Genomic DNA, 19,692 nt, shown 5'->3' on the forward strand with positions numbered 1-19,692 from the left:
CTAAGTTAGAAATGTATAGAACACGAAGAGCCTCGTTCTCCTCCGATAGTTAAGTGGAAAAGAAAAGGCAACTATTAGGCAAAGTCTTTATACGATCCATCAACTAGGTTGTCGTGGAATGTGAGCCATTTTCTCGTTTAATTCTCTGAGATTAGAGCCCAGATGTCGGGTCACTATGGACATAAAAGCCAGCATGCGTTCACAGTGGATGTCTGGATGGAAAGTTCCTTCCGCGTGTTTATCAATATTTCACTCTTTGTTGTTGACTCTGGCAAAGGCCCTGCTGCCTTCCTTCAGTTGAGGGTGATTTAAAGGCTGCATGTCACTGCGCTGAATAGAGGTTTTAAGTTCCAAAAGCACACAACTCCCTATGCAGTGCACTAAATAGGGTGCCAGTTGGGACGCTACTAGAAGATACTTCCTTTAAATTAATGATTATGAAGGCATAACTTTGGGATTAAATAAAGGAATTATTCTTACGATGAAATACTTCTAGTTCATGAAATCATAGCAAAACCACATTTTTATACATTTCCCCCGCCTTATTCCAAATAAAGGGAATACATAGCGCTGAAATATTTGTATGAAATAAAACACGCACGAGGAAAATAAGAACTTTTACGTTTAAGACTGTTACTCAAATATAAAACTAGGCTACTTTAAAAAAAAAGATGAAACAATTGCCATCTTCATAGGAGGATATCATTTACCTGTTAACAAGACAGCAGGTGAGGAATCAAGGCTTCTGGCTGACCAGGTCCATCAGCGAAGGGAACAGGACGGTGGAAATCTCAGAGTGGAGGCCTGGTAATACGAGTCATAGTCGCTATACACTTGTCATAGAGGCAACAGGTGAGAGCTGTATTAAATGCCTATGAAGTTTGTACAACATCTGAGATAGGGAGAGCGAAGTAGAGGTCTGTGTTTGCGTCCCAAATGGCACCATATTCCCTACATAGTGCACTACTTTTGACCAGGGCCCATAGGGCTTTGGTCAAAAGTAGTGCACTATTTAGGGAATGGTGTTTAATTTGGGACACACATCCTCTTTACCTCCCCTTCCTTAGTTAAAGGGGGCTGTGGGATTTGTCCCAAGCATGCTGCAGAGGAACAGAACTGTAATATCCTCCTAAAGGGCTCAGAATGGATACAGTGTTCCATATCAGCACAGCTGTTACTGTATAGGCTGAAAAAACACCACAACCTATGTGTCTCACTCTCTGTGTAGATGAAATGTCAGTTGCCAACCTTCAGTGTGATTGCCTGCCTGTCACGTTAACAACATCCGCTCAGAGGAGGCTGCGAAAGCAGTGTGGTAGACTGGACCTCACTCGATTCCATCCACGGGAAAGCAAGGGGGTCTGCCTTGCCCCTGCGTTTCCCTCTCTTATTTCCCCTGCTGGGGTTTCCTCTCGCCCCTCGGTTCCTCCCGAATGGCACCCTATTCCTTAAATAGTGCACAACTGTTGACCAGAACCCTATGGCCCTGGTCAAAAGTAGTGCACTGTATAGGGAATAGGGTGCCATTTGGGACACCGACATTGTTTAATGGAGGTGGATGGTGTTTAATGTAAACAAGCTAAGAGTAAAGAGTGGAAGGGGAGCATGTGTTGGACTAAGTGACAGGTGCAGCAGTGGGTTGATTTTTGCTAAATAGGTGTTGGTGATATTGATATTCATGTGACTAACAGGACATGTGTGTCCACTGAGGCTACGATTAACCTGAATCTTGACATTATCAAAGTTTATGCCCATGCCAACACAATTATCTAGCTGGCATGTAGTGGTGGTGTATGTGTGGGTGATGAATATCTACACAAATGTGTAAGACTCATCCCTTTTATGTCAGATAGCACGGTGACATCATCCGCACTGACAGGAATGACGCCCCCTGTGGGAAGGACTTGGTTTCACTAATGAAGCCCCCTCGAAATTTGCTTTAATATGGATAACAATGATTTCTATGCTTGAATGGGAAACACACTTGACACAGTATAATGAAATAATTAGACAATCAACTGACTCAAAAGTAAATCAAATAAATTGGTTAAATCATAAGACGTTTATTGTAAGAGAACATTTGTAATGATTTTTGTGTCTTACAAAAATGGTTTAACAAGTCAACTATTCTCTTTTGTTTTGGTGCAGGTGAACCGTGTCGAGTTAAAGCAGTGTGTTGCAGACAGAAGAATACACTCCACTGAGATTGCTGAACAGCTAAAACCAAGAGGCATAGGCAATCGTTACAGTCAAGTAACATATAGGCAAGTAATAACCTATCATTGCATTTCAGTGCAGTGTCTAGGTTGCTTTAAAACGTATTTCCTTAATCAATTATTTAAATTGATGAGCAAATATTTACGTAACTCAATGTACTGTTGTCTCTCATTTATCTTACAAGTCTTCATGGCCATCACAGTTGACTCTCGATTCTTTCTTGACGTCATCTTGTGTTGATACAATGCACGGGTTTCTTTCAAGATTGGGGCCCAATTGCGAATCCATAGGAGCAAGTTACACTGTACAACGTTCTTATTAACAACAGTCATATACAACATGGACAGGGACTAGAGGGCAGCCTTCCTTTATAAATACATATATACACACACACTGAAATGATTCATTACACCCTGAAGTTATTTCAGGAATTCACAATGTGTGGTTTTCGTTGATCAACCATTTCAGCCATGTTGCTTCCACCCTGCCCCCTTGTCTTGAGGGCATGGAGAGCGCAGTCGGTGAGCACCACAAGTCCTCAGACATACACACACACACACACACAGATCAAATGGAGTGTGTCCCTAGTACTCCCCTCTCTCAGGATACAGCGGCAGAGGGAAGAAGACATCGGAAGGTAATACCTCCATTTGTACGAAGGGTGGGTGGAGAAGTAATGGCCAGTGTGTTGGAGGTTGGATGAGGTGGTGGGGTCTAACGGGCTATCCTAGTTCTGCATGGCGAGGGGCAGGGGTGCTGGGGCTAGGCTCGAGGTCTTCGCCACGCCCTCTTTGTCGGTCCGGGACTTCTTACAGGTGAGCGCCAGCAGCAACAACATAGGCAGGTGCCACAGACTGCAGAAGAAGAGCTTGCGGGCGGAGCTGCGGTCTCCCTTCTGGTAGAAGCGGAAGGCCAGATAACTGATGTAGAGGTTGATGGGCAGGGAGACTAGAGGAAAGGTCCAAGTGGTGACGTCCAGCACAGGGCCCAGGGCCGAGAGACCGATCAGACCCAGGCTGTGGCGCAGGGCCACCCTCTTACACATGCCCGGGTGGGTGACGGACATCATACGGTAGCCTCCCCGGGAGTAGTCCTCACGCAGGTTCCAGCTCAAAGCGTTGAAGTGGGGGAACTGCCAGCAGTACAGGAAGCCACCCAGCAACAGAGCACCTAGAGAGGGGGAGGGAGAAGAGAAGATATTGACAATGACTAGATAGAGAATTCACAAATCTCTTGGTGTTGCATTTCCCAGTCCCTCTCGCAGGGATTTATGGTGATTTGTTGGCAAAAATGCTTGATTTCGCTGCAGCAGTTCTGACATTTTGGACAGCAATATGCAATGATTCTGTCCAATTTGTCACAAAAATGCACTGAGGGAAAACGTTTGTTGACATGTGGCTTGATTGAACCATACTACCCCCCTCTTTCAGTGCTGCGGTGATGGGTCAGTTGTATGCGATAAAATTGGGATGATTTGAAGTAAAATAGCGCGGTGCATAATATGCAGGAAAATGTTGATTTTGCACATTAGTTTTTTTGCCAACGCAGAATCCTGGAGGGACTGATTTCCTTTTTGACTGAATCTACGTCTTTTTTTCAATCAACTTATCCTTTCTGGACATTTCACTGCCCTGACCTCTATGACACAGCCTCTGTACACGATACAGGAGAGGTGAGAGAGTGAATGGGTAACTGAATACGAGAACATGGATGTTGTAGACACTAGTCAGAGAGGAGGAATCCCCCAGTCATTCTGTCTGTTCTGTTCCTCTCAGACCTGTGGTTAAACAGAGAGAAAGAGACCCATTCATCAGCTCGCCTTGCACATTGTGTGTGTGTGTGTGTGTGTGTGTGTGTGGGCAACAAACAGCCCGGGGCCACGTGTACGGTGTGGCGTTGTAAACGCTCCACCAGAGAGCAAGTAGCAGCAGAGAGAGAAACAGGAGAACCGCCCCGGCCGCCGAGGCACAAAGACTCACTCGGCAGCGCTGCAGAGGCACCCGAGCGTAACATACAGGGTTTCCTTTTGTTTCACTCCGCTGTTCTTGCATTTTGTAAACACAAAAGAAGCCTAAATCCCCTAGGAAAACAGGGCCTTAAGGCATCTCTACTGCAAACCTCTCCGGTCTCACCAAACACAGTGATCTCAAACAGGACTATAGTGCAGCCTGTAGTAGCAACTAACAGGACAGATCATGGTAACAATTGTCACTTTAGACTTACTTCTGTTCTATTATTTTATTACTTTAACGTTTAAATGACCCCCAATTCACCTGGTTAAAATGCCAATATCCAAGTCATACTTCTAGCTGAAACTGAGGGGGTCCTTCTTACATAAAGGGCATGAATGTCATTGTATAGCATGAGAGCAGTCATTGAATCAAGAGGGCCACCAAGGGAAGAGAAAACCCCCAGCGGAAGTTCAATGGGAATAAAACACATTCACTCCCACGTGAAAAGCCCCATAGATTCATGATTAACATTTTGTTGAGAGCAAGTCCCAAGATCTTGGCTTGGTGAGTGTAAACTTGTGTGTGTACCCTACGGAGAGACCCCTGTGACAAGCTGCAACACAGTTCACAGTTGCCATAACAGAACACTTAACATGTCTGCCAAACAATCTGGAGAGGAGAGAGGAGACCCCCCTCTGCTCTGCCTTCCTCATCCACTAGAGAAGTGCACACACACACACACACACACACACACACACAGCTAGCTGAACATAAACACACAGTATTGTGTTAGCAACGTGGGACTCTGGGTTGTGGAGTATGTAAATAAAAGGCTGGTCGTAATGGGGGGGGGGGGGGGGGGGGGGGTCAGGCCTGGTCACAGAGGTCCTCGTCAACCCAGTGAAATACATACAAACTCTGTTGTGTTGAATGTCAGTTGTGAAAGAGGCCTCACGGAGTCAAGCAGAGACTAATTGTGTTGGAATGACAAGACAAACTGTAGAAATAGAATTGAACCTATAGAATAGCTGCAGTTCTGTGGAGACATGGCTATACAACATGCAGAAATGTCCTCTAGTCTACACTGCAGCCTAGCTCCTAACTCTCCTGGGAGTGACCACACAGTATGTTCATTTAGGCTGTGATAAACCGTGCATTTCCCACTAGCTGGATATCTAGTTTGGAAAATAATAAAATCGCATCTGAAGTGTCAGATTTGAACCACTTTATCAGAGTTTTTAACATACGTAACTGTAGAAACGAACACCAATGTATTATCATGAGTCTACACAGTCTAATATGGACATATGAACTTGAACACACTACAGCTGCTCTTTGACCCAATGTTGGAAGAACAAGTATGGGTGTATCCTTTTCTCTCCTCAATCCCCCATTTACCAACATATTCAGTTTGAACAGCTCGTCATACACCGGCTGCTTCATCGTGAAACATAAGATGGGGTGTATCATTGCTGTGTGTGTGTGTGTGTGTGTGTGTGTGTGTGTGTGTGTGTGTGTGTGTGTGTGTGTGTGTGTGTGTGTAGACCCATAGGACCAAGTATCATGACTGTGTGTGGGAGAGGACACTAGGACCCAGCAGACAGAGGCGTACAGTGAGTGTGTGTCCTCCAGTTCAGTACCTGGGTCCAGAGCACCTGTAGCGGCCGTCCAGCCCATGATGGGGGGAATGGCCCCCACCACCGCCCCCACCCAGGTGTTGATGATGCTGAGCCTCTTCAGGGGTGTGTAACAGCAGGTGTAGAGGAAGATGTTGAGGGCCCCCAAGGCCCCTGTTAGAGGGTTCACAGCCAGGGTCAACACAGTGATACCAGGGACACCACAGGCTAGGGCAAAGCCCACCGCGTGGAGAGGACTGAGCGACAGAGGAAGAAGGGGAGGGAAGGAGAGGGAGAGAGGATAAGGAGGGAGAGATCAGGAGGGAGATAAAGAAATCTCTTAATACAACACTATTTCACCAACAACAAATTCAGCATACAATAGAGAGCTAAGCTTCCTTCAAAATACTGAACACCTGGCTTAAAGACACAGAATACTGAACACCTGGCTTAAAGACACAGAAAGACAGAAGAGAACAACAATTGCTCTCATGCTCTGATTGAGATGTGAACTTGTGGAGATTATAGGAGAAGATGACAATAGCCCCATGTAAAGACAGCGAGTGCCACACGGCCGGGCCACACACTCGGAGACAGTTAGTGACGTTCCGGCACTCAGTCTGAAAACATGGGCTTAGAGGAGAGCTCTTGTGATCAGCGTTTGTCAGGGATAAAAGTGGCCCTGCAAGACAATGAGCGTGTGGCTACGAGGCTGTACGCATTACGCACACCCAGAGATCAAACCATCCTCAGCCCTAACCACAGAGGCTCCCGCTTTTAACCGGGTGAAGACCTCCTCCTCCCGCTGTCTTTTATTGAAAGCAGCTAGCTAGCGACTGACTCCAGGGCTGGTTCAAGTAAATACGCTGTAAATTAGAGGGAGGAGATTTGGAGATTAAAATCTTGAACAAACGCAGCAGGCCTTCTGAAGCGAAAATGGGCTTTTATTTTGGGAGATAGGGTATTAATGTGATTAGTGTGTTATGTCTGTTTTATGTGGCAGTGGTGTGTGTGTTAGTGTGTGTGTGCGCGCTGAGTTTGGGTAATCTCTGTGGGGATCGAAGTGAGGACTGGGGGGGGGGGTTATCTGGCCTTAGTTTACAGTTCGACACTGTCCCAGTCATAACGCTGTCAGCCGGGGTGGGGGGGGGGGGGTAAAGTCAGCACTAAGCCCATGTAGCTGGCTGGCTGGCTATAAGAGGGAATTTACTTTCCACAACTGAGGGCTAAGACAAGTGTTTCACCCAGTTCAAAAAAAGTTCTTCACCCAGGTTCTTCACCCAGGTTTACAAGTTCTTCACCCAGGTTCTTCACCCAGGTTTACAAGTTCTTCACCCAGGTTCTTCACCCAGGTTCACAAGTTCTTCACCCAGGTTTACAAGTTCTTCACCCAGATTCTTCACCCAGGTTTACAAGTTCTTCACCCAGATTCTTCACCCAGGTTTACAAGTTCTTCACCCAGATTCTTCACCCAGGCTCACAAGTTCTTCACCCAGATTCTTCACCCAGGCTCACAAGTTCTTCACCCAGGCTCACAAGTTCTTCACCCAGGCTCACAAGTTCTTCACCCAGGCTCACAAGTTCTTCACCCAGGTTCACAAGTTCTTCACCCAGGCTCACAAGTTCTTCACCCAGGCTCACAAGTTCTTCACCCAGGCTCACAAGTTCTTCACCCAGGCTCACAAGTTCTTCACCCAGGCTTACAAGTTCTTCACCCAGGTCTAAAACAGGGGTACTAAACTCATTTCATGGAGGGCTTAGTCTAGGAGGGTTTTGGTTTTCCTTTCAACTATGACCTAAAACAACCAGGTGAGGGGAGTTCTTTACTAATCAGTGACCTTAATTCATGAATCAAGTACAAGGGAGGAGTGAAAACCCACAGACACTCGGCCCTCCGTGGAATGAGTTTGATACGTGCTCTAAAAGTTCTTCAAGCTCGAGTGAGAGAATGAAGAGAGAATGAGGACTTAGGCAAGAGCATAAGTTGGGGGGTTGAAGGGGTGTCTTCAGCGTGATGAGAGGGTGGTTGGTGGCAGGCAGGCAAGAAGGGTCTGGAAGAGAGTGTCATGGCTTCTCCAATTAGATCAATGAAGAGGGCTACACGAATGAATGGCTCAGTGTTGAATTGAAATAAGATCCACACAAGCGTGAGGCGCTAGAGGACACGGTGGTGAGCCGAGTCCTCTCTCTCGCTCTCATCCATCTTACCGAATTGGTTAAGGTCCAAAATCGCCACATGCTGCAACCTCAATGTCTTCAACCTCACACCACAATAGAGAATGAGTTCATCTCATTGAGATTTCAACAAGAAGTTAGAGGGAGAGCTCTGCAAAGTTGTCCAAACAGATTATCAAAAAGACATCCACCAGTATGCTCTGCTATACATCTAGCTGTCTAGGGACGGTCTTCTAGAAGACCCAGATTAAGCTAGACTAAAAATCACCAGACAGACAGACAGACAGACAGACAGACAGACAGACAGACAGACAGACAGACAGACAGACAGACAGACAGACAGACAGAGACAGACAGAGACAGACAGAGACAGACAGAGACAGACAGAGACAGACGCTGAGGGCTTTCTTGACAGGGACTGTAAGCGTCGTCTGCGTCACAAATGGCACCTCATTCCCTATATAGTGCACTACGAAGGCTATGGTCATATTCCCTACGTAGGAAATGGGGTGCCATTTGGAATGCTGCTGTAGCCATCCAGCTGGTCCACATCGGGCCACAGGTTGTGTGTGTGTCACACACAGTCCTCAGTCACGTCAACACAAGGATGTACGGACAAAGCCAGGCAGTGGCAGCACCCTGGGCCTGTTTGGAGAACAGTTTACATCCTAAATCTCCAACTCAACAAGAGGAGTGTCCCTTTAAACAACACATCCCGTGAGGATTCCACTGTGAACATGAGGCCAGGTCAGGGTTCAACACCAGCGCTTCAGCATCTCACAGTTGTTATGGTAGGAGTCTTCTCATTTACCCTGGAGTTCCAGGGATCATCAACTAGATTCAGCCCCCCCTTTTTTCCTTGAGTGAATGGTCAGGGGGCCAGAACATAGAAATAATTTTAGACTGCACATTGACCCAAACATATATATTTGACTAAAACATAGTAATTTTAAACCTTGCTTCGATTTGTATACGATCACATCTCTATTATGAGTGGGAATATTTCAAAACAGATTTCCAAAATTAAAATCAACTGGAGCTGATTTGCTGGTGTTTTTACAGTCTTATGTCCAACAAAGAAAAAATAGTTGTATTTATTTTGCTGGCTAGAGCAAGAGAGGAGAGAGAGCAGGTACAGGTAGCCTACACCACCCTCCCAGCCTGACAATAAATAGTATCAGGTTACACCTGGCAGGTGTGGAAGGGGAGGACTGGTTGGTGCTGCAGGCATACTATTTCTGATCTGATATTGGCAGCAACCTTCCTGGCTCCTGGCTGTACTCTGCTACTCTGTATAGACAGCCTGTAGCCTGTCCCAGGCTTGGCACCATAACTAATTGGGAAAAGAGTGTAAATGGATCTGTGATATGGGTGGTGTTGCTGTGCTCTGCAGCACTATTGTTTAATTGAAGGTGTACCCACGATGCTCCCTACCTCCCCCGTTATCACGAGACATGCAATAACACAGAGCTGTTATTACGCCAAGTGGCAGGATCCAGTTTCTCCACTAGTAATACACTTCACTAGATCAGATGGCCTACTCAATATGGAGACAGCATGATAAGGGAAGTGGCAATGTATTTGGTGATGGCATCAAGGTCTCACTCAAAAGAGAAGGTTTTCAAGTCAAGGGATTTTATCCGTGTGAAATAAAGGTTGAATGATTATGAAAAATATATTTTATGCAAAATTGTTGTGAGACAGAAACAGAACTAGACACACAAAAACAGAGGCGATGTCCCAAATAGCACCCTATTCCATATGTAGTGCACTACCTTTTGACACTGGCCCATTGAACTCTGGCCAAAAGAAGGACACTATATAGGGAATAGGGTGCCATTTGGGGTAGAGAAAACAATTGTTAGTTTACCTTATCTGTCCCCTGACCAGGGGACGGTTCTTTGTGCGGTTCATGTTGGAGTCAAAGGGCACCTCAAAGTACTGTGGAGAGAGAAAGAACAGAGTATGGTTTAATGGAGGAGTCAAGGAAGGAAGGAAGGAAGGAAGGTAGGAAGGACATACAGCTCATATTCAGAGGCCTTTCAAGTTCTTCTTTGTAACCATTCATCCTGTCAACCCACCATTGCCTAAACTGCCTGGCTATGTCACCCATCACCACATACCCCTGATCAGTGGCACTTTCATAACACCATCTCTGGCATAGTTGGGGTCTTAACCAATAGCATCTTCTATGGGAGCATGAGAGGCTTTGCGACAAAACTTTTAGGGAAAAGCTTTTCTGATATTTTTCATGACCAAAATTAGGCTAAAAGTTGGAAAACATACAGGGGAAAATACACAGCAATGCAGGCCTTCGTCAGACATCTGCAGTGAAAGAAAGTGAGGGAAGCAGCTCAAGACAAATCTCTGAGCAGAACAGCGGCCCTTCACATCACAGAATGGGGACTGAGGTGGGATGTGGTTAGGAGGAGGTTGGAGGGGTCTAGGGTACATAGGGGGAGGATTATGTGAAAAACAACGTATTTTTCTGTTTTATGATCTACTCTGGGAGAGCCTGCTTCAAAGTGGCCCCAAGAGATCAGCTATGTGTGACTAAAACGCAAACACATGGGGCGCTTAAATGCAGGAACCAGCTAGTATGTGTACGTGTGTACATGTGTGTAGGCCTACGTGTGTGTGTACATAAATCTGAGCCAGCACCCTAATGATGAAAACAGACAGAGCACTCAGACCAGAGTCCAGACAACCAGAGAATATTAAGATCCATTACTCCTGAAATATGGCTGGAATAAAATAAATAAACAGATAATACACTTCTCTTCTCCATCGCCCCCCTTCCTTAATTTACGGTCCTTTTGACATAGGAAAGCCTCTATATTTAAAAACCCCCGTGGTGGGTAATACGTTTCATATAGAGTACATTTATATTTCGCTAGAGGCCTTCGGAGAGTTGGGTCATACCACTTTAGTTGCACAGCGGGGGGGGGGACGACTTCTTTGCATTAACTGTGACAGGGAAGTCTGTCAGCTTGGCCTGTTGGTGTGTCCCCTCTGGAGACCTAAAGGAATGGATCATCTTGACCTGATATGCTGCTTTCTCAGGAAAGGAAAACCTTTTTGGATAGACGAGAGGTTGCAGGATTCACCCGTGTTCTGTGTCTGCCTATGAAATGCGTTATAAAGGGGAAGGCACACTGAATTGTTCCTCAAAAGAATCACTAGTACTACAGAGATGACTAAAACGTTCCTGACTACTTCCTGACCAGTCTAGCAGGTAGGTCTAACGAGGCCCTCAACACATTCAAATAAACAGAAGATGGGTACCGGACCCGCGTCGGTAGGGAATTGTGGCGAGGTGCACGGACAGACTTCGTGTCCTCAGCCCCCGCGGATGGTGTTCTCAGAGCCGCGTAGCTATGTCACAATGGGACGCTGGACTATCACGTCTCAGTGTCTGTGGACTACGATATACGCTTGAAACAGGTGGGCAACTGGTCAGGCCTAGGCTCCATACAGAGAGTGGGGTTGATAATTGATGCATTTAATTTTGTTTCAGTGGCAGGTTGTGTAACATAAGCCCACAGCCACCCAAAGAGATAAAGTTAGTGGTGGGATAAGCTAAGCTCCATATAAAGTCAGTCTTCCCCTTCCCTCGAGCTGAAGTCTGCTGTGCTGGGGCTGATGACGGGCTGGCCTGGGTTGGGAACAGCTGTGGCTATGGGACCCAGGACACAGGCAGAGGTGCTAATTCTATTTCCTGGGTCAGGAAACGCGTCAGGGGGTCAGGGGCCGCGAGAGAGTGGGAGAAGAGAGCTCTGTACTGCAGTTGGAGCGGCAACCAGGGCGAGAGCAGAACTGTCCCTCAGGCAGACCAAAAGCTCACATGCAGGACTGCTCGTTGGTCACATAAAATCACAATCATTTCAGTTTCCAATAACGACATCATTCTGACCTGCACATAAAACTCTGACACCCACATAACTGTACCTCTGCTTTGCTCCCCCTTCCCTACAGGCCTGTGTTCAAAAATATCAGGAGTGCAGAAGAGGAGTGTATCACAGAATACAGCCCTAGTGTTTGGAGCAGGGTTGGGCTCAATTCAGATTTTTTGTTTTTTTATTCACTCCCATTCAACTCATTCAAATTCAAAATTGGCCACACCCCACAGGATGTAGAATTGTAATTTGTGTTTGAGTGACAGGAAGTAGAATTTAATTCAGTGCAATTCAAAGAAATTCCACTCAGTCATAGAACATGAGTTTCTATGACTTCCAGTTACCAAAGAATAAATCACTTTTAGAGCCCGACCGATAAAAATCAGTTGATCCTTTCACAGACACAGTTGTATCGCCCTTTATTCCAGATAAAGCGCCAATATTATATACATAGAATAAACAAATTACGGCAAATTTGACATTTTCAATGGTAGCCTGAAGAGGGCGCTCTACGAGCTGTTCATTGAACATCATTCAGCCCTAGGTCACAATGTGAGAGAGCGTAGGCATGGTGATTTGACGGTGAGTATCTTGCCACAGCCAACATATTAGAATAAGTAAATAATCAAAAGTACACATCACCAAGCAAGCAGCCCTGTCCTCATCACATTCTCACCTAGTTAACACTAACTGGCTAGCTAGCCGGCAAGGTAGTTAGCTTAGCTAGTTAGCAATCTGTGCTACTTATGTGCCAAAACTGGACAGGCGCCAAAATGAAAACTGTTACTGTCTAGGCCAAATATGTTAGCTAGTGGGGCTTATTTTGTTACTTTTCCGAAATATGAAATAATCAAAAACAGTTGGCGCAGATCTATCCTTCAGGCCATGCGCTTGCATTCATTTTTTTACATTACATTTTAGTAATTTAGCAGACGCTCTTATCCAGAGCGACTTACAGTAGTGAATGCATACATTTCATACATTTCTTTCCGTATTGGTCCCCCGTGGGAATCGAACCCACAACCCTGGCGTTGCAAACACCATGCTCTACCAACTGAGCCACACGGGACAAGGCTGGACCAGTCGGACTGGCAAAAAGTGCTCTTCACTGATGAGTCAAGGTTTTGTGGTCTGGGGCGGTGTATCACAGCATCATCGGACTGAGCTTGTTGTCATTGCAGGCAATCTCAACGCTGTGCGTTACAGGGAAGACATCCTCCTCCCTCATGTGGTACCCTTCCTGCAGGCTCATCCTGACATGACCCTCCAGCATGACAATGCCACCAGCCATACTGCTAGTTCTGTGCGTGATTTCCTGCAAGACAGGAATGTCAGTGTTCTGCCATGGCCAGCGAAGAGCCCGGATCTCAATCCCATTGAGCACGTCTGGGACCTGTTGGATCGGAGGGTGAGGGCTAGGGCCATTCCCCCACAGAAATGTCTGGGAACTTGCAGTTGCCTTGGTGGAAGAGTGGGGTAACATCTCACAGCAAGAACTGGCAAATCTGGTGCAGTCCATGAGGAGGAGATGCACTGCAGTACTTAATGCAGCTGGTGGTCACACCAGAAACTTAATGTTACTTTTGATTTTGACCCCCCCCCCCCTTTGTTCAGGGACACGTCATTCCATTTCTGTTAGTCACATTAGACAAACTGAACTTGTTCAGTGCATGTCTCAGTTATTGAATATTATGTTCATACAAATATTTACACGTTAAGTTTTCTGAAAACAAACAGTTGACAGTGAGAGGATGTTTCTTTTTTATATATATAGAGTTCATATATAGAGTTCATATATAGAGTTCATATATAGCGACATGTTTGATGTATTATGTACAAGATACAGTAAATATTAAAATATATATTTCAAACACGTTGCAAACAGGTGTATAAAATCGAGCACACAGCCATGCAATCTCCATAGACAAACATTGGCAGTAGACTGGCCTTACTGAAGAGGTCAGTGACTTTCAACATGGCACCATCATAGGATGCCACCTTTCCATCTAGTCAGTTTGTCAAATTTCTACCCTGCTAGAGCTGCCCCGGTCAACTGTAAGTGCTGTTACTGTGAAGTGGAAACGTCTAGGAGCAACAACCGTTCAGCCGCGAACTGGTAGGCCACACAAGCTGACAAAACGGGAACAGAGTGCTGAAGCGTGTATGGTGTAAAAATCATCTGTCCCCGGTTGCAACACTCACTACAGTGTCCCAAACTGCCTCTGGAAGCAACGTCAGCTCAAGAACAGTCAGTCGGGAGCTTCATGAAAAGGGTTTCCATGGCTGAGCAGCTGCACATAAGCCTAAGATCATCATACGCAATGCCAAGCTTCAGCTGGAGTGGTGTAAAGCTCGCCTCCATTGGACTCTGGAACAGTGGAAAGGTGTTGTCTGGAATGATGAATCATGCTTCACCATCTGGCAGTCTGATGGACGAATCTGGGTTTGGCGCATAGCAAGAGAACGCTACCTGCCCCAATGCAGTGCCAACTGTAACGTTTGGTGGAGGAGGAATAATGGTCTGGGGCTGTTTTTCCATGGCTAGGACTAGACCCCTTAGTTCCAGTGAAGAGAAATCTTAACGCTACAGCATACAATGACATTCAAGATGATTCTGTGCTTCCAACTTTGTGATAACAGGTTTGGGGAATGCCCTTTCCTGTTTCAGCATGACAATGCACCCGTGCACAAAGCGACGTCCATACAGAAATGGTTTGTCGAGATCGGTGTGGAAGAACTTGACTGGCCTGCACAGAGCCCTGACCTCAACCCCATCATACCCCTTAGGGATGAATTGGAACGCCGACTGCGAGCCCGGCCTCATCTCCCCCCATCATCAGTGCCCAACCTCACTAATGCTCGTGGCTGAATGGAAGCAAGTCCCAGCAGCAATGTTCCAACATCTAGTGGAAAGCCTTGCCAGAAGAATGTAGGCTGTAATAACAGCAAATGGGGGGGGGGGAACTGATTTTGGAATTAGACGTTCGACGAGCAGGTGTCCACATACAAATATACAGTTGAAGTCAGAAGTTTACATACACTAAGGTTGGAGTCATTAAAACTCGATTTTCAAACACTCCACAAATTTCTTGTTAACAAATTATAGTTTTGGCAAGTCGGTTAGGACATCTACTTTGTGCAAGTAGACAAGTAATTTATCCGGCAATTTTTTACAGAGATTATTTCACATAATCACAATTACAGTGGGTCAGAAGTTTACATACACTATGTTGACTGTGCCTTTAACCTGTTGGGGCTAGGGGGCAGTATTTGCACGGCAGGATAAAAAAACGTACCCGATTTAAACTGGTTACTACTCTTGCCCAGAAACGAGAATATGCATATAATTAGTAGATATGGATAGAAAACACTCTAAAGTTTCTAAAACTGTTTGAATGGTGTCTGTGTATAACAGAACTCATATGGCAGGCCAAAACCTGAGAAGATTCCATACAGGAAGTGCCCTGTCTGACAATTTGTTGTCCTTCTGTTGCATCTCTATCAAAAATACAGCATCTGTGCTGTAACGTGACATTTTCTAAGGCTTCCATTGGCTCTCTAAAGCCGCCAGAAAGTGGAATGGGGTGTCTGCTGACTCTCTGGGCAAAGAACAGCAGCAGAATTCGTAAGTGGTCAGCCTGCGGACAGTGAGACAGATGCGCAGTCACGAGACTACTCCATTTTTTTCTTTCAGCCTTTGAATGAATACAACATTGCCCGGTTGGAATATTATCGCTATTTTACGAGAAAAATAGCATAACAATTGATTTTAAACAGCGTTTGACATGCTAAGTACGGTAATGGAATATTTTGAAATGTTTTGTCACGAAATGCGCTCGCGCGTCACCCTTCGGATAGTGACCTGAATGCACAAACAAAACGGAGCTATTTGAATATAACTATGAATTATTTGGAACCAAAACAACATTTGTTGTTGAAGTAGAAGTCCTGGGAGTGCATTCTGATGAAGAACAGCAAAGGTAATCAAATTCTTCTAATAGTAATTCTGAGTTTAATGAGCCCCAAACTTGGTGGGTGTCAAAATAGCTAGCCGTGATTGCCGAGCTATGTACTCAGAATATTGCAAAAATGTGCTTTCGCCGAAAAGCTAATTTAAAATCTGACACCACGATTGCATAAAGGAGTTCTGTATCTATAATAGTTTAAATAATTATGTATTTTTTCAACGTTTATCATGAGTAATTTAGTAAATTCACCGGAGGTTTTCGGTGGGTATGCTAGTTCTGAACATCACATGCTAATGTAAAAAGCTGGTTTTTGATATAAATATGAACTTGTTTGAACAAAACATGCATGTATTGTATAACAATGTCCTAGGAGTGTCATCTGATGAAGATCAAAGGCTGCATTTAGCTGTGGTTTTGGTTTTTGTGACATATATGCTTGCTTTGAAAATGGCTGTGTGATTATTTTTGGCTGGGTACTCTGACATAATCTAATGTTTTGCTTTCGCTGTATAGCCCTTTTGAAATCGGACAATGTGGTTAGATTAACGAGAGTCCTGTCTTTAAAATGGTGAAAAATAGTCATATGTTTGAGAAATTGAAGTAATAGCATTTGAGGTATTTGTATTTCGCTCCACGCGATTCCACTGGCAGTTGACTAGGGTGGGATGCAAACGTCCCACCTATCCCATAGAAGTTAAACTGCTTGGAAAATTCCAGAAAATGATGTCATGGCTTTAGAAGCTTCTGATAGGCTAATTGACATAATTTTAGTCAATTGGAGGTGTACCTGTGGATATATTTCAAGGCCTACCTTCAAACTCAGTGCCTTGATATCATGGTAAAATCAAAAGAAAATCAGCCAAGACCAAAAAAAAAAGAAAATATGGTAGACCTCCACAAGTCTGGTTCATCCTTGGGAGCAATTTCCAAACGCCTGAAGGTACCACGTTTATCTGTACAAACAATAGTACGCAAGTATAAACACCATGGGACCACGCAGCCGTCATACCGCTCAGGAAGGAAACGCGTTCTGTCTCCTAGAGATGAACGTACTTTGGTGTGAAAAGTGCAAATCAATCCCAGAACAGCAGCAAAGGACCTTGTGAAGATGCTGGAGGAAACATGGCCAAAAATATCTATATCCACAGTAAAACAAGTCCTATATCATCATAACCTGAAAGGCCACTCAGCAACGAAGAAGCCACTGCTCCAAAACCGCCATAAAAAAAGCCAGACTACGGTTTGCAACTGCACATGGGGAGAAAGATATTACTTTTTGGAGAAATGTCCTCTGGTCTGATGGAACAAAAATAGAACTGTTTGGCCATAATGACCATCGTTATGTTTGGAGGAGAAAGAGAGGGGCTTGCAAGTCGAAGAATACCATCCCAACCGTGAAGCACGAGTGTAGCAGCATCATGTTGTGGGGGTGCTTTACTGCAGGAGGGACTGGTGCACTTCACAAAATAGATGGCATCATGAGCAAGGAAAATTATGTGGATATATTGAAGCAACATCGTAAGACATCAGTCAGGAAGTTAAAGCTTGGTTGCAAATAGCTCTTCCAAATGAACAATGACCCCAAGCATACTTCCAAAGTTGTGGCAAAATGGCTTAAGGACAACAACGTCAAGGTATTGGACTGGCTATCACAAAGCCCTGACCTCAATCCTATTGAAAATTTGTGGGAAGAACTGAAAAAGCATGTGCGAGTGAGGAGGCCTACAAACCTGACTCAGTTACATCAGTTCTGTCAGGAGGAATGGGCCAAAATTCACCCAACTTATTGTGGGAAGCTTGTGGAAGGCTACCCGAAACGTTTGACCCAAGTTAAACAATTTAAAGGCAATGCTACCAAATACTAATTGAGTGCATGTAAACTTCTGATCCAGTGGGAATGTGATGAAAGAAATAAAAGCTAAAATAAATCTCTACTATTTGCACATTCTGAAAATAAAGTTGTAATCCTAACTGACCTAAGACAGGGAATTTTTACTAGGTTTAAATGTCAGGAATTGTGAAAAACTGATTTTAAATGTACACTTCTCAAAAAAATAAAGGGAACACTTAAACAACACATCCTAGATCTGAATGAAATAAATAATCTTATTAAATACTTTTTTCTTTACATAGTTGAATGTGCTGACAACAAAACACCAAAAATAATCCATGGAAATCCAATTTATCAACCCATGGAGGTCTGGATTTGGAGTCACACTCAAAATTAAAGTGGAAAACCACACTACAGGCTTATCCAACTTTGATGTAATGTCCTTAAAACAAGTCAAAATGAGGCTCAGTAGTGTGTGTGGCCTCCACGTGCCTGTATGACCTCCCTACAACGTCTGGGCATGCTCCTGATGAGGTGGCGGATGGTCTCCTGAGGGATCTCCTCCCAGACCTGGACTAAAGCCTCCGCCAACTCCTGGACAGTCTGTGGTGCAATGTGGCGTTGGTGGATGGAGCGAGACATGATGTCCCAGATGTGCTCAATTGGATTCAGGTCTGGGGAACGGGCGGGCCAGTCCATAGCATCAATGCCTTCCTCTTGCAGGAACTGCTGACACACTCCAGCCACATGAGGTCTAGCATTGTCTTGCATTAGGAGGAACCCAGGGCCAACCGCACCAGCATATGGTCTCACAGGGGGTCTGAGGATCTCATCTCGGTACCTAATGGCAGTCAGGCTACCTCTGGCGAGCACATGGAGGGCTGTGCGGCCCCCCAAAGAAATGCCACCCCACACCATGACTGACCCACCGCCAAACCGGCCATGCTGGAGGATGTTGCAGGCAGCAGAACGTTCTCCACGGCGTCTCCAGACTCTGCCACGTCTGTCACGTGCTCAGTGTGAACTTGCTTTCATCTGTGAAGAGCACAGGGCGCCAGTGGCGAATTTGCCAATCTTGGTGTTCTCTGGCAAATGCCAAACGTCCTGCACGGTGTTGGGCTGTAAGCACAACCCCCACCTGTGGACGTCGGGCCCTCATACCACCCTCATGGAGTCTGTTTCTGACATTTTGAGCAGACACATGCACATTTGTGGCCTGCTGGAGGTCATTTTGCAGGGCTCTGGCAGTGCTCCTCCTGCTCCTCCTTGCACAAAGGCGGAGGTAGCGGTCCTGCTGCTGGGTTGTTGCCCTCCTACGGCCTCCTCCACGTCTCCTGATGTACTGGCCTGTCTCCTGGTAGCACCTCCATGCTCAGGACACTACGCTGACAGACACAGCAAACCTTCTTGCCACAGCTCGCATTGATGTGCCATCCTGGATGAGCTGCACTACCTGAGCCACTTGTGTGGGTTGTAGACTCCGTCTCATGCTACCACTAGAGTGAAAGCACCGCCAGCATTCAAAAGTGACCAAAACATCAGCCAGGAAGCATAGGAACTGAGAAGTGGTCTGTGGTCACCACCTGCAGAACCACTCCTTTATTGGGGGTGTCTTGCTAATTGCCTATAATTTCCACCTGTTGTCTATTCCATTTGCACAACAGCATGTGAAATTTATTGTCAATCAGTGTTGCTTCCTAAGTGGACAGTTTGATTTCACAGAAGTGTGATTGACTTGGAGTTACATTGTGTTGTTTAAGTGTTCCCTTTATTTTTTTGGAGCAGGTTATTTGGCTACGGTGTATGTAAACTTCCGACTTCAACTGTACACTACATGACCAAAACTGACTACACCTAATATAGATTAGAAGAGGCATTTGAATTTCAGTGAATGCAACTATATTTCCTTTCATTAAAACTAATTGCAATTCTGTATCCTGCTTGCTACTTAAATTCAAATTCTAGAATTGAAATAGATGAGGTATTCTCAATTCATTTCTGAATGAGCCGACTGGTTTGACTGTGTGCTAGTCCTCC

The 19,692-nt window shown here is 45.3% G+C and overlaps 1 protein-coding gene across 1 annotated transcript in view; it reads right to left on the reverse strand.

The window, feature by feature from the left end:
- Window positions 1-2,043: 2,043 nt before the first annotated feature.
- Window positions 2,044-19,692, reverse strand: part of cox10 (cytochrome c oxidase assembly factor heme A:farnesyltransferase COX10) — a 68,185-nt gene continuing 50,536 nt past the window's right edge. Inside the window, exons 5-7 of the mRNA XM_029765059.1 lie at window positions 9,831-9,901; window positions 5,810-6,042; window positions 2,044-3,387 (exon numbers count right to left, since the gene is read on the reverse strand). Of these exons, the coding sequence (XP_029620919.1) occupies window positions 2,945-3,387; window positions 5,810-6,042; window positions 9,831-9,901 (747 nt within the window). The 3' untranslated portion in view covers window positions 2,044-2,944. The remainder of the gene's footprint in view (window positions 3,388-5,809; window positions 6,043-9,830; window positions 9,902-19,692) is intronic.

The sequence above is a fragment of the Salmo trutta genome, chromosome 10 (genome assembly GCF_901001165.1).
Source record: "Salmo trutta chromosome 10, fSalTru1.1, whole genome shotgun sequence".
In the NCBI taxonomy this organism is placed as follows: domain Eukaryota; kingdom Metazoa; phylum Chordata; class Actinopteri; order Salmoniformes; family Salmonidae; genus Salmo; species Salmo trutta.